This window comes from Pristis pectinata, chromosome 2 (assembly GCF_009764475.1).
Source record: "Pristis pectinata isolate sPriPec2 chromosome 2, sPriPec2.1.pri, whole genome shotgun sequence".
Lineage (NCBI taxonomy): Eukaryota > Metazoa > Chordata > Chondrichthyes > Rhinopristiformes > Pristidae > Pristis > Pristis pectinata.
The window spans coordinates 138,752,967-138,768,020 of record NC_067406.1 but is presented as its reverse complement, the minus strand read 5'-3'; the positions used below and the strand labels follow the sequence as shown (position 1 = coordinate 138,768,020).

At 43.6% G+C, this 15,054-nt stretch overlaps 1 protein-coding gene across 4 annotated transcripts in view; it reads right to left on the bottom strand.

The window, feature by feature from the left end:
* Window positions 1–15,054, bottom strand: part of grid2 (glutamate receptor, ionotropic, delta 2) — a 930,013-nt gene that overhangs the window by 67,662 nt on the left and 847,297 nt on the right. For all 4 annotated transcript variants that reach the window (XM_052010062.1, XM_052010063.1, XM_052010064.1 and 1 more), the window contains one exon: window positions 9,973–10,168. In XM_052010062.1, coding sequence (XP_051866022.1) covers window positions 9,973–10,168 — 196 coding nt within the window. The remainder of the gene's footprint in view (window positions 1–9,972; window positions 10,169–15,054) is intronic.

Genomic DNA, 15,054 nt, shown 5'->3' with positions numbered 1-15,054 from the left:
TTCCTCCAGCAGCTCGTTCGTGTGCACATCACCTTCTGCATGAAGAAGTTGTCCCTTAGGACCCTTTTAAATCTTTCCCTTCTCACCTCAAATCTATGTCCTCTAGTTTTTGATTCCCTATCGTTGGGAAAAAAGATTTTGGAATCCCATCAAGTCCATTTCACTTTGTTTAACAGTCTTGTTATACTGAACTTCTGCAAATGACGCTCACTGCAATGCTTTTTCTCAGGGTTGGGGAATCAAGAACCAGAGGGCAAAGGTTTGTGAGAGGGGAAAGATTTCATAGAAACCTGAGGGGCAACTTTTTCACCCAGAGGGTGGTCCGTTTCTGGAATGAGCTGCCAGAGGAAGTGGTTGAGGCAGGCACATTAAAAGACATTTGGACAGGTACATGAATAGGAAAGGTTTAGAAGGTTATGGGCCAAATGGCATGAATATTGAATTCTCCCACTTTAGGTAATCCCTACCCCACTTCCCCACTAACCCCGACCCTCCACCATGATGCTTCTCTTCTTCCCTTTCCTAGCCTTTCTTTCCTCTCTCTTTTTACCTTTGACCCATCCCCCGGTGGATCTGCTCTCCCCTCCTCCCCCACACCTGCCTATCACTGTCTCTTACCTGCATCTACCTATCACCACCTTGTGCCCACCCCACCCCTGCTCTTTTGTCCATCTATCACTGCTCTGCTTTTCCCTCCTGTATACTGGGTTTTCCCTTTTCCTATCTTCAGTCCTGAAGAAGGGTCCTGACCCGAAACGTTGACCGCCTGCTTTTCTCCACGGATGCTGCCTGGCCTGCTGAGCTCCTCCAGCATCATAGTGTTTTTCATCTAGATTCAAGCATCTGCAGTCCTCTGTTTCTCAAGGTTTAGAGGGATATGGGCCAAATACAGGCAAATAGGACGAGTTTAGATGGGAATCTTGGTCGGCACTGTATGACTATATCAAATTTGATTGATGAGGTAAGGGGGCTAAATTACGAAAATGTAAAGAAGAATAATTTTAAATAACATATTGGCCTTTATTTTGCAGTAAGCTAATCGCACTTAACACTGAATGATTGAAAAAATGTGCGCCTCGAGGTTGGATTTCCCCAACGTTTAAGCGTAACACCAAATCATGTCACCCAAGAATTTGTGAAACTGGCAGATCTTTGTTTGAAGAAATTATTGTCATGATTCATTGTCTTTAAGAGGCTCTAAAACCGGAAATGAACATTTACTGGATATTGTTATTCTCTGAGTGAGTAGCGCCAATGACATTTGTGAACTGATACATGGGGCATGGGAAAGTGCTGTGAAAGGAACACCCCAGAGCAAGAGACTGCAGATGCTGGAATCTGGAGCAACAAACAATCTGCTGGAGGAGCTCAGCGGGTCGAGCAGCATCTGTGGGAGGAAAGGAATCATTGATGTTTTGGTTCGAAATGTCGACAATTCCTTTCCTCCCACAGATGTTGCTCGACCCGCTGAGTTCCTCCAGCAGATTGTCTGTTGCTCCAGGGAAGCAGGCTGCCGTGGAGAGGAGGTCAAAAGCAGAGGGTGGAGGGTTACTGTGAAAAGCGAGGTGGGCTTGGGAAAGGGATAGTGGTGGGTGAGCCTCTCAGGATGGAGACCCCTGAGAGTGGAGCAGCCACTCACACCCTGTGGTCTCAGGGAATCACTGGCAGTATCAGGCTGTAGACTGGGGAGGAGACAGGGTTTATGAACCACTGTTATCTGTTCACAGAAGCCCTGGTCTGTACTGGAGGATGCCAGTAAAGAATTTTGATTTAAATAAAATTGGAATGAGTTTTAACCTATAAAAATAAGATCTTAGAGGGGTACACAAATTCTGCCTGATGGGAGAGGGGAGAAGAGAGAATGTCCCGGGTGGGTGGGGTCTTTGAAAGCAGCCAGCATAATCAAAGACCTCACCCACCTAGGACATTTGCTCTTCTCCCCTCTCCCGTCAGGCAGAAAAGTCTGAAAGCATGTACCACTAGGCTCAAGGACAGCTTCTCTCCTGCTGTTATAAGACTATTGAATGGTTCCTTGGTACAATAAGATGGGTTCTTGACCTCACAATCTACCTCGTTATGACCTTGCACCTTATTGTCTACCTGCACTGCACTTCTCTGTAGCTGTGACACCTTACTCTGCATTCTGTATTGTTTTCCCTTGTACGACCTCAATGCACTGTGTAATGAATTGATCTGTATGAATGGTATGCAAGGCAAGTTTTTCACTGTACCTCGGTACATGTGACAATAATAACCTAATTCCAATTCCAAATCATGCATACCTTAGGTGCAGCGTATTCCTTGTGGAATTGTGAGTTAATTAAGGAGGTCATAAGTTACAATTTCTTGATCCAATTTCTTTCAGAAAGCTTTGAGTGAGCACTGACGACGTTGATGACTTCATCGTGTGTATAAAGCGTGATGATGAAATGACATTGGTGGTGATTTAGGACAAGAAACACCAGTCCAGTTTTTCAATGGGCAGGACTACAGCACCTAATAGGCATAAACACTTCAAACGTCTCCCAAGTCCAGGAACTACCAGCTAGAAGGACAAGGGCAGGAAAAGCATGGGAACACCACCCTATGGAAGTTGCCCTCCAAGGCACACACCATCTGACTTGGAAATATATCACTATTCCCTCACGGTTGCTGGGTCAAAATCCTGGAACTCCTTCCCTAACAACATTGTGGAGACACCCACACCTCAAGGACTGCAGCGGTTCAAGAAGGCAGCTCACCACCACCTTCTCAAGGTGGGATGGACAATTAAATGCTGGCTCAGCCTGCAAAGCCCACATCCTTTGAATGAATATATAAAAAATATATCAAAAAAAGCATGCCCTAACTTGTTTTCTAAGTGCAACGTACATTAAAACAGTCATAAATGGGTCCAATTTTGAGGGAATGATCATATCTGAAGCAACATTCCAGGCAGGAATTTGTGGGGTAAAAACTGGGAGGGTTTTCTGTGGTGTTTTGAACTACTTCAACAGGTGTACGGACAGTAGGAGGTGGAGGGTGTAATCGTGGTGCTGCTGAAATCAAATGGCACTATGTGATAAAGCCAACAGTCCAGAGCAGAAGTTGCCGAAGAATTTCTTTGGAGTCTCACTTTGCAGCCTGACTGATCCGTCAGGTACTGATGACATCACAGAACAAACTATTTCTTCCTCCTCTGCAAGCATGTGTCCTTGAACATCTTGATTGACAAAGAACTAAAGGTTGCGTTTTTCCACAACAGATCCTTTGGAAGGCAATTGGTTGGATTTGGAATTGACTGGAAGATGATCTGTTCATCAGTGGAGATAGACAGAACAGTACACATACATATATTGTACATAGGATGTTCTGGTCTGGAATGCATTACCTGAAAATTTAATGGGATGAGGTTTCAATTACTTCAGTAGAAAATTGGATCTATAGTTGAAGGTAAAGCTTTGCAGGACTCTGATATAGAGCAGGGAAGGAGGACTAATTGGAGAGCTCTTTCAAGGAAATGCCAAAGGCACCTTAGGCCAGATGACCTCCCTCGGTGCTGTTAAGTCTGAGTATAGACCGTGTCCTCAATCACACCTGATGTAGTAGTTAGTGGGTGTGCAATGCACTCAAGAATGTAGGTCCATTGAAATCAACAGACTGAATTTAGAAAGCAGAGTTCATTGCAACTAAGGGCAAAATGAAGCTATGAAACAATCAAAACCAAATCAGATGTGAGGTGCTTTCTGATGAAAAAGAATATCAGCTTAATGCAGACAATGATTAATTAATCAAAGCACAAAACAAAGATTATTTGACTCTGGAGTATGGATGGTTTAGCAGAGCTGAAATCAAACAGTATGTGACAGGAGATCCCCAAGACACAGACATGTTTGAGTGCAAACAAAGCTTTTCCCTTTTTTTATTCAACAGTTTCCTCAATGGAATATAAAAATGCATTTCATTTACTTAGTAGTTTATTTTTAATTTTGTTTCTGACTTCTTTTTTGGGAGAGGAAAATACTGGTGGGATTTTCCCTACCAAAGAAAGAAATTAAAATGACACAGGTATTTTGTCCAAAAGGAGAGCATTTAAACTGTGTCAAAGCTGGAGCTGAACGTCTACTAGAAGTATACAAATCCTGTGATTTTAGTAAATGGCTCATATTGGTTAACGTCATTGAAGGAATTTGGACTGAAAGGAAACACTCAGAGATAAATTTCGGCACAATGAATTGCAAAGTATTCCTGCTGATGAGAATGGATTTGGGAGGTATTCACACCAAGCTTGCCTGGGTAAGTGTATGGAGGTACCAAATGGCCTACATTCCCTGTATCGTGGGGGAATGAGCAGAAAGTGAAGTGCGGCTATTTAACAGGCAAGTCTCGATGCCTGGGGTACACTTTAACTAAGAAGGCAGCACGGCATGGATTTCCACAGTTGACTCTCAGTAAATTCCATTTTAACAATCACGAGTGCCTACTCTTGGTGCAGCTACCACCAGCAATCTAACATGGCAATCAGTCAAGGCAAAAGGGCACAAAAGGGTCTGGCAATTTTGCAGGCACCTGGAGGAAAGTTATTGTGGCCACCAAAGGCACCTTAATCTGTCACATAGCATTTGGAGGAGAGGTGGCTTTGGTGTTGAGTGCCAGCTCTCCCACTTCCGGGACTGGTGGATGTACAGGATGGGTAAGGTCATATAAAAGCACAGATCATGGAAATCTGGAATAAAGAGTCATAAAATGCTGGAGATACTCAGCAGATCAGGCAGCATCTGTGGAGAGGGGAGCAGATAAGCATTCACCAGAATTGGGAAGTGTCTTCGGAAAGTGGGGAGGGGTGGAGGATCATCGGATCATACAGCACAGAAACAGGCCCTTCGGCCCACTATGTCCATGCCAACCTTTTTGCCCATTTGCCTACATTAGGACCTATTTAAGTGTCTGTCTAAACGTATTCTACCACTGCCAGCACATTCCAGATATCAGCCACTATCTGTGCAAAAATCTTACCCTTCAGGCCCCCTTTAAAACTACTTCCTCTCTCTTTAAACATGCCCCCTCATTTGTGATACCTCTGCCATGGGAAAAAGATTTTGACTATCTATGATATCAATGACTTTTGTCATCTCATACACTTCTATCAGGTCACCCCTCAGCTTCCTTTGCTCCAGGGATAACAAGCCGAGTCTGTACAATCTCTCCTCATAATTAAAGTCCTCCAATACAGGCAACATTCTGGTGAATCTCCTCTGCACTCTCTCCACCGCAATCTCATCCTTCCTTGAGTGTGCGGACTAGAACTATGTGTTCAGTAAAGTTGTAACATGACATCCCAACTCTTAAATTCTATGCCCTGACCTATGAGGTCAAGCACGCCATCTGCCTTCTTCACCACCCTATCGTTGCCACTTTCAGGGAACTGCGAACATGGACCCGGAGATCTTTCTGTTTATCAATATTCCTTAGTGCCCATTGATTGTATATGCCCTACCCCTATATGGCTTCCCAAAATGCATCACCCTGCACTTGTCAGAATTAAGTTTGATCTGCCAACCTCCACCCAAGTTTTGGAACATAGGACATCGAACAGTACAGCACAGGAACAGGCCCTTCGGCCCATGATGTCTGTGCTGAACAGATGCCAAATTAAATCTCTTCTGCCTATACAGAATCCATATCCTTACATCCTTGCATATTCATGTGTATATCTAACAGCCTCTGAAACATCATTATTCTATCTGTTTCCGCCACTGCCCCTGGCAGCCCGTTCCAGGCATCCGTCATTCCCTGTGTAAAAAACTTGCCCCGCACATCTCCCTTAAACTGCCCCCCCTCACCCTAAATGCATGTCCTCCTGTACTTCCGTGTGATCTCTATCCTGCTGTTGCCTTAGACAACATTCCTCAGTTTCCACAACACCACTGAAAGGGAAAAACTGCGATTGTTGGAATTGGAATTGGTTTATTATTGTCACTTGTACCGAGGTACAGTGAAAAACTTGTCTTGCATCCTGTTCGTACAGATCAATTCATGTGAAGAACACAAGTGGTGGTGGTGTTGCTGGTTTAAGGGGGATACTAAAGGTTAGTGAACAACAAAAGGTATGTCACAAGAAAGGAGAGGAGTCCCAACGCCGAGGCCCTGGGACATGCCTGGGGGGACTTTGAAGGTACAGGAAGCAAAGTGAATGAAGGACAGGTGCTGATGCTGTTTAGACTGGTATCCATGAAAAAAGACAGAGCAGCTTGGTGGAGATGAAGTGCAGAGGAGACCAGAATGGCCAACAAACAGAAAGGTCATGACAGATGTGAAGGAATGGCATGCCATGGACACTAATGTCAGAGAATGTGCCTGTGACTGACAGAGAGCTTTGGTGTTGAACATACAGTCAGAACTGGACTGAGGACATGTTCTGGCAAGGATGAACACTGAGCATAGAACAGTACAGCATGGGAACAGGCCCTTCAGCCCACAATGTCCGTGCCGAGCATGACGCCAAATTAAACTAATCCCTTCTGCCAACACGTGATCCATGTACCTCCATTCCCTGCACATTCACGTGCCTCTTGAATGCCACTATTGTATCTGCTTCCACCACCAACCCTAGCAGCGCGTTCCAGGCACCCACCACTCTCTGTGTGAAAAACATTTCCCATACATCTCCTTTAAACTTTCCCCCGTCTCTCATCTTAAAGCTATGTCCTCTGGTATTCGACATTTCTACCCTGGAAAAAAAGATTCTGACTGTCTACCCTATCTATGCCTCTCATGATTTTATAAACTTCTATCAGATCTCCCCTCAGAGAAAACAATCCAAAATTCACCAGGAAGCACGTGGCAAAAATGTTTTCTGGAATGGGGAATGTGACTTATCACTTGGGTTATGTAACAAATGCATGTAACCTCTCTTTTTAACATTGCACACACAGCTCTTAACATATTCTGACCACCTCCGCAGTTTATTAAAACGTTCAGTGCCATATTTCAAAGAAAGCAGCCCTGTGATACAACATAAGTCAAGAACAAATACATAAAATATGCTTACAACAAATACAGCTCTAGGCTGCGCTCAACGAGCTGCATCATAAATAATATATCATCAGTCATGGCTGTCAAATAATGATTTGCTGAGCATCATTCACTTTTAATAGTACAATGTACTTAGTAACAGCGGACAAATTCAGTCATTTCACAAATGTGTTAACTTGAAAGTCCTGGGAGTTGAATAACTGGGATGAAATAATAGCTGAAGCCAAATAATGTAACAGAGCTGGCAAAACTCCCGTGTCTCTGAAAGTACTAAATTATCTGTGAGACACTGAGTTACGAACAGCCACCTTCCTCTTCCAAGAAGGTTTAGAGAATTCTGCCCTTTGTTGTCTTTTTCCAGGGGTGTCAAGAACACAGGGGAATTAACTGCTGACAGGAAACTTCTGGGGATCTGCTAAGACTATTGAATGGTTCCCTAGTATGATAAGATGGACTCCTAACCTCACAATCAACCTCGTCATGACCTTGTGCAGTGTCTGCCTGCACTACACTTTCTCTGTAATTGTAACACTTTATTCTGCATTCTGTTATTGTTTTCCCTTGTACTACCTCAATGCACTATTGTAATGAATTGATCTGTATGAACGGTATGCAAGACAAGTTTTTAACTGTACCTCGGTACGTGTGACAATAATAAAGCAGTTTACCAATTTACCAAATTAACTTTGTCAGGGTTAGCTGCATCCTTGTTTTGTATGTTCTCCACAGCTGTGTTCCTTTCAGTCATACAATCTCCATGATCTCTAAGTCTTACCCTTTGTGCATCACTGTTTTTACTTGCTTCACCACTGGTGGCTGTACCTCCAGCAGCCTCATTCTCCATCTCACACCCTTTCTCTCTCCTATAATCTTACCCGGTGATGTGTTACAGATCTGTAATGTTGACTGTTTGTCTTTCCACAGATGCTGCCTACCTTCCTGAGTTTTTCTGGCATTTTCTGTTTTTGTTTTCGGATTTCCAGCATCCGCAGTTTTCTGAACCTATCTATGTTTTGGTCACTTGCCCTGCTTTATCCGTTAATGGCTGTGTACCAACTTTTGTTTGTTAATACTCCTGTGAAGCACTTTGGAATGATTAAAAATGTTAAAGACGTGAGATGAAAGCAATTTGTTACAGAGCAAACTATTGTCGGGGCATTGGTTTTGTCTCAATTGGTTTCCCACCAATCTTTCTCCAAAGCTACTGCAGCTGGTGGAATTTCTATCCTTTCATGAGTCTGAAGGCTAGGGATGTGCCTGCATTTAGTTGCATTGAGCTCTGTAATTCAGATCACTCTCTGTGTAGATCATTTACCCACACAACAGAACCCATCTTTAGTTCAACAAACAACCCACTTAAGTTCTCAAACAGAGTGTCAAATCAGCAGTTATGGTTAGTTTGCAGAAAGCTTATATGGAATCTCAATAAGCAATGTACTATGGAACTAGAAGACAAAATATAAAGCCATATACTTCCACAAAACCATTGTTTGATGGGAACGAGCTGAGTAAAAGGTCTTCTCAATCACTGGCAAGTATATACCAGGCTGTCGATTTTTTTTAAGTTCATTTCACCTGATGTGGCTGTGTCTGGAAACCCAGCACTTACCGCAATCTGTAATTGTGAAGATGTTGCAGTGCTACTAAAAATAACATGGAAACAGACCACTGGTCCAAAAGGGGTTGATCCCAGTGATCATGTCTCCACCTCTCTGTCTCACTCCATCATCACTTTCACATCCCCATTCCCAGTGGTGCTGCCATATTCTGGAAAACCTTAATCTACCTGTCACTTTAGCATTTCTTTTGCACCGCCTCAGTTGAACTAACATCATTCTGTTGTATTTGCGCTCATCACTGTGTTTAGTGTTGTATTGATTATTTCCATGTATTCTCTTCACTCCAAGGGCTTCATGCGAGAAGGAATTTCATTGAACCCTGGCATATATGACAATAAGCTAATCTGAATCTTAGTCTCTTTGAAGGCATCAATAGATTTTTAGATATTTAGATATTATTGGAATCAAGGGATATGAAGTTCGTGCAGGAAAGTGGGACTGAGGTAAAAGATCAGCCACAATCTTATTGAATGCTGGAGCTGACACACCTCCATTTGTAAAGTTGGTTACACCTGCTTTTGTTTCTTATGTTCCATGTGATTTGCCTGTACACTCCTGGAAGCATTCTAACCACTGGGCAGAGATAGTTCCCAAATTCCCATCTTTGATTATTGGTTGATATGCTAAATTTATGGTTTGGTTTTGGGTCTTTCCTTCAAATACAAACATCTTCTCCAACTTATGATGTCAAACTTTTTATAATCTTAAGCCTTCTATAGAGTCACCCTCACCTTTCTCCTCTCCAGCAAGGACTACACCCAGCCTCTTCAATCTTTCCTGACTGGTATAACGTCTCAGTTATGGGATCATAACAAAAAATCTTTCGTACACCTCTCATCTGCAACTCAAAGAATGTGACTTTGCATTTATCTCATGAGCATTGAGAACAAAATACGTGCATGTGTACTTTACTGTCTACTTCCCTTTGCTGGGGTGTTTTATTTTGGCTGCCTATCTTCCACCTCTCACAACATTTGAGTAGCATCTAGATCACGACTCAAATTGCCAAGGCATAGAAGGTTGCAGACCAAGTGCAGGTAAATGGGATTAGTATAGATGGTGCATGATGGTCTGCATGAAATAGTGGGTCCGCTCCCAGGCTCCATCTCTTTTTGACTCCTCCCTTTCAGATGCAGGAGGAAATGAACTGAAGTCAGATACAGCAGAGGGGAACAAGCAGACATTTTAAAAGAAAGACATAACTGCAGCTCAGAGTAGAAATGTATTTTTTCAATTTTCAGTCTTCCACACATGCACGTTCACTAGCACACACCAACCTAATCCAATGCTTAGAAGACAGATAGACAGCTGGCGTAAATGCAAAAGAAATGCACTCTACCCTGCGAATGCCTTCCTGCGAGTCTTTCACCGAGGTTTCTGTCCCGTTACCCCTGTTGATCATCCTCCACATCTGGGCGTACATGTTGTCCCTCTCAAAGGGGTTCATTCCTTTCACTCGGACATGTTCATACACAGCTGACTCCATCACCGTGCCGTATGGGATGTCTGTTTGCTTTGAAAGATCCTGCAGGGACCTTTAGGATGCAAGAAAAGGCGGGATAGAATAAATAATGCCAAATTGAAAGAAAATGCCCAAAGGGCTTAATATAAGGTCAAGTGTGGATTAGCCATGTCTAAAAGCTCTTACAGTTAATTTGAATGGAAGCTGCAGATAGCAGTGAACTTAGCTTTAATGCACAAAACACTTTGCTGATCTCTGAAGCATATATTAAGAAATATTAGCTGAACTTCCCCTAATCGAGGTGGTGTCAGTACAGTGGGACTCCAAGGCATCAGCATGCTCACTGTCTCATAGTGAGGCCGGAGGCACAGGAGATCTGAAATGTCTCTGCAAGGTGCAGATCAAAGAACATAGAACATAGAACATAGAACAGTACAGTACAAGAACAGGCCCTTCAGCCCATGATGTTGTGCTACATAGAAACATAGAAAACCTACAGCACAATACAGGCCCTTCGGCCCACAAAGTTGTGCCGAACCTTTCCCACCTTAGAAATTACTAGGCTTACCCATAGCCCTCTATTTTTCTAAGCTCCATGTACCTATCTAAAAGTCTCTTAAAAACCCTACCGTATCCGCCTCCACCACTGTTGCCGGCAGCCCATTCCACACACTCACCACTCTCTGAGTAAAAAACTTACCCCTGACATCTCCTCTGTACCTACTCCCCAGCACCTTAAACCTGTGTCCTCTTCAGGCAACCATTTCAGCCCTGGGAAAAAGCCTCTGACTATCCACACGAACCATGCCTCTTATCATCTTATACACCTCGATCAGGTCACCCCTCATCCTGTGTCGTTCCAAGGAGAAAAGGCCGAGTTCACTCAACTTGTTTTCATAAGGCATGCTCTCCCATCCAGGCAACATCCTTGTAAATCTCTTCTGCACCCTTTCAATAGCTTCCACATCCTTCCTGTAGTGAGGTGACCAGAACTGAGCACAGTACTCCAAGTGGGGTCTGACCAGGGTCCTACAACATTACCTCTCAGCTCCTAAATTCAATTCCATGATTGATGAAGGACAATACATTGTGTGCCTTCTTAACCACAGAGTCAACCTGTGCAGCTGCTTTGAGCATCCTATGGACTGGACCCCAAGATCCCTCTGATCCTCCACACTGCCAAAAGTCTTACCATTAATACTATATTCTGCCATCATATTTGACCTTCCAAAATGAACCATTTCACATTTATCTGGGTTGAACTCCATCTGCCACTTCTCAGCCCAGTTTTGCATCCTATCTATGTCCCACTGTAACCTCTGACAAGCCCTCCACACTATCCACAACACCTCCAACCTTGTTTCATCAAAAACTTACTAACCCATTCCTCCACTTCCTCATCCAAGTCATTTATAAAATCACGAAGAGTAAGGGTCCCAGAACAGATCCTGAGGCACATCACTGGTCACCAACATCCTTGCAGAATATGACCCGACAACAGCCACTCTTTGCCTTCTGTGGGCAAGCCAGTTCTGGATCCACAAAGCAATGTCCCCTTGGATCCCATGCCTCCTTACTTTCTCAATAAGCCTTGCATGGGGTACCTTATCAAATGCCTTGCTGAAATCCATAAACACTACATCTACTGCTCCTCCCTTCATCAATGTGTTTAGTCACATCCTCAAAAATTCAATCAGGCTTGTAAGGCAGGACCTGCCCTTGACAAAGCCATGCTGACTATTTCTAATCGTATTATACCTCTCCAAATGTTCATAAATCCTGCCTCTCAGGACCTTCTCCATCAAGTTACCAACCACTGAAGTAAGACTCACTGGGTCTATAATTTCCTGGCTATCTCTACTCCCTTTCTTGTATAAGGGAACAACATCCGCAACCCTCCATTCCTCCGGAACCTCTCCTGTCTCCATTGATGATGCAAAGATAATCGCCAGAGGCTCCGCAATCTCCTCCCTCACCTCCCATAGTAGCCTGGGGTAAATCTCATCCGGTCCCGGCGACTTATCAACTTGATGCTTTCCAAAAGCTCCAACACCTCCTCTTTCTTAACATCTACATGCTCAAGCTTTTCAAGCCTGCTGCAACTCATCACTACAATCACCAAGATCCTTTCCCATAGTGAATACTGAAGTAAAGTAATCATTAAGTACCTCTGCTATTTCCTCTGGATCCATACACACTTTCCCACTGACACACTTGATAGGTCCTATTCTTTCACATCTTATCCTCTTGCTCTTCACATACTTGTAGAATGCCTTAGGGTTTTCCTTAATCCTGCCCTCAAGGCCTTCTCATGGCCCCTTCTGGTTCTCCCTAATTTCCTTCTTAAGCTCCTTCCTGTTAGCCTTATACTCTTCTAGATCTCTAACATTACCTAGCTCTCTGAACCTTTTGTAAGCTTTTCTTTTCTTCTTGACTAATTAAACGCAATTAAACAACTAACTAAGATAATTCCTTCTGCCTACACAATGTCCATATCTGCACATTCATCTGCCTATCTAGGACCATCTTAAACACCTCTATCATATTTGCCTCCACCACTACCCCTAACAGTGCATTCCAGGCACCCACCACTCTCTGTGTAAAAATACCTGCCCTGTACATCTACTTTGAACTTACCCCCTCTCACCTTAAATGCATGCCCTCTAGTGTTAGACATTTTGACCCTGGGTAAAAGATATCGGCTGCCTACTCTATCTGTGCCTCTAATAATCTTGTAAACCTCTATCAGGTCTCCCCTTAGCCTCTGCCGCTCCAGAGAAAAGAACCTAAGTTTGTCCAACCTCTCCTTTTAGCACACACTCTGTAATCCAGGCAGCATCCTGGTAAACCTCTTCTGCACCCTCTCCAGAGCTTCCACATCCTTCCTGTAATGGGGTGACCAGAAATGAATGTGATACTCTAGATGTGGCCTAACCAGAGTTTTATAAAGCTGCAACATAACTTCCTGACTCTTGAACTCAGTGCCTCAACTAACAAAGGCAAGCATGCCATACGCCTTCTTTACCAACCTATCAACCTGTGCAGCCACTTTCATTTCGGTAGAGACAAGTTACAATGCTCGCTTGTAGTTACAGCTAGCTGCTTATCTGCTGTTCAAATACTCATTTGACTTCCCTGATGCACAGCTAGCCTTCCATGGTGCCCTGCGTCGACAAACTAAATCAAAAGTTTGCTGCCTATATCCTAAATCTCACCAGCTCCTGTTCACACAGCAATGTCGTTGCTGACTCGTATCTCAAAATCTCATTATGCTCTTCACCTCCTGATAATCCTTGAAGATCCTTACACTCCTTCCAATCTGCCTTCCCTCCCATCCCAGATTTTCATGGATGGGCAACTGAGGAAACCTACAAGGAGCTGGGATGTGGGAGTCCGCTAACGAGGTTCTCTTTTGACGATCGTGTACATGATCGGTTGAACATCATGCTTCTTTGCCCGTAGTTCTGTAACCCCATCCCTCCTCAATTGGTGGCCATGTCTTCAGCTCCTCAGGCCTGAGCTCCAGAATTCCTCCCTAAATCTCTTCCCCTTTCCTCAGTCCCTTTCTTCACTGAAGTCTATCTCATGTTTTCTCACAGGCCTGTTTTACCAAGTTAAAGAAGCTTCATAAAAACTTCATTAAAAACTGTGGTCACCCTCTATATAATAGTCACTGAGCAAAGCTTTAGAACTTGCCATCTTGCCTGTCGTTTGGGAACACAACAACATAAGAAGTGGAAATAAGATGAGGCCATTTAGCTCATATAGTTGTTCCATCGTTCAATCAGATCAGAGCTGGACCAGATACTGGCTTTTCCTGTTTGGTCCCTCGTAGTCCGACAATTAGCTTAGAATATTCCACCTCCACAGCTCTCAAGAGGGAGAAGAGATTCCTCCTCAAATTGGTGCTCACCTTATGCTGAAGCAGTTCCTCACCCCATCCTGGTATCTAGTATAAAAACATCCTAGCGCCAGATTCCCCACTAGAACTTCTTTTCCACAGCATCTAACCCTATCAAAACCTCATCTTTTAAAGTCCAGACAGTATAGGCTGAATCTACTTAATCCTTCCTGATAAAGTAACCACCTTCTAGGCTGACTTCCATCTCGTGACCTTTCTCCACACCGTCCCAAGGAAGCATATTAAACCAAAGTGACACACAGAGGAGCTAGAGGAACTCAGCGGGTCAGGCAGCATCTATACCTGACCCGCTGACTTCCTCCATCTCCTTTGTGTGTTGCTCCAGATTTCCAGCATCTGCAGTCTCTTGTGTCTCTATATTAAACTCTCTCTCGTACTTCAGCTGCGGTTTCAACAATACCCTGTCCAGTTGTAACAAAACTTCTTCATTTTGACCTCCTTGTTGTTGTAGTAAAGGCCAGTGCTCCATTTGCCTTTCCTAATTACCTGATGCACCTGCACACCACAAGTTAATGGAGAAAATTAATCACATTCCATTCATTTGATTTATTTACCAGTCCTTTAACATTATTAATGTGATGGAATTATGGATTTATTTGTTAAAACATGAACATAAGACTTACCTTATGTCATCCCAGACTTCTGTGTGAATTTTGTACGTAAACCTACCATTTAATGGCATTGGACTCATTGAGTCCTTCATCATTAATATCTTTGGATCACAATTGACCAGAACTCAACTGGACAAATGTCATAATGTCTGTGGCTGCAAGAGTTAATTAGGGTCCTGTTGTGAATGACTCACCTCTTGGCACCCCAAAGCCTTTCCCTAAATTTAAGGCCCAAGACAGAAAAGCAATGTAATACTCTCCACTTACCTGGATGAGTGGAGCTGCAACAACGCTCAACAAAACACCATCCATGACAAAGTGCCAGCCACAATTGGCATCTCATCAACTCCCCTTAACCACTCATTCCTTTCACCACCAATGTACAGTGGCTGCAGTGTGCAACGTCTGCAAAACGCACTGCAGTTA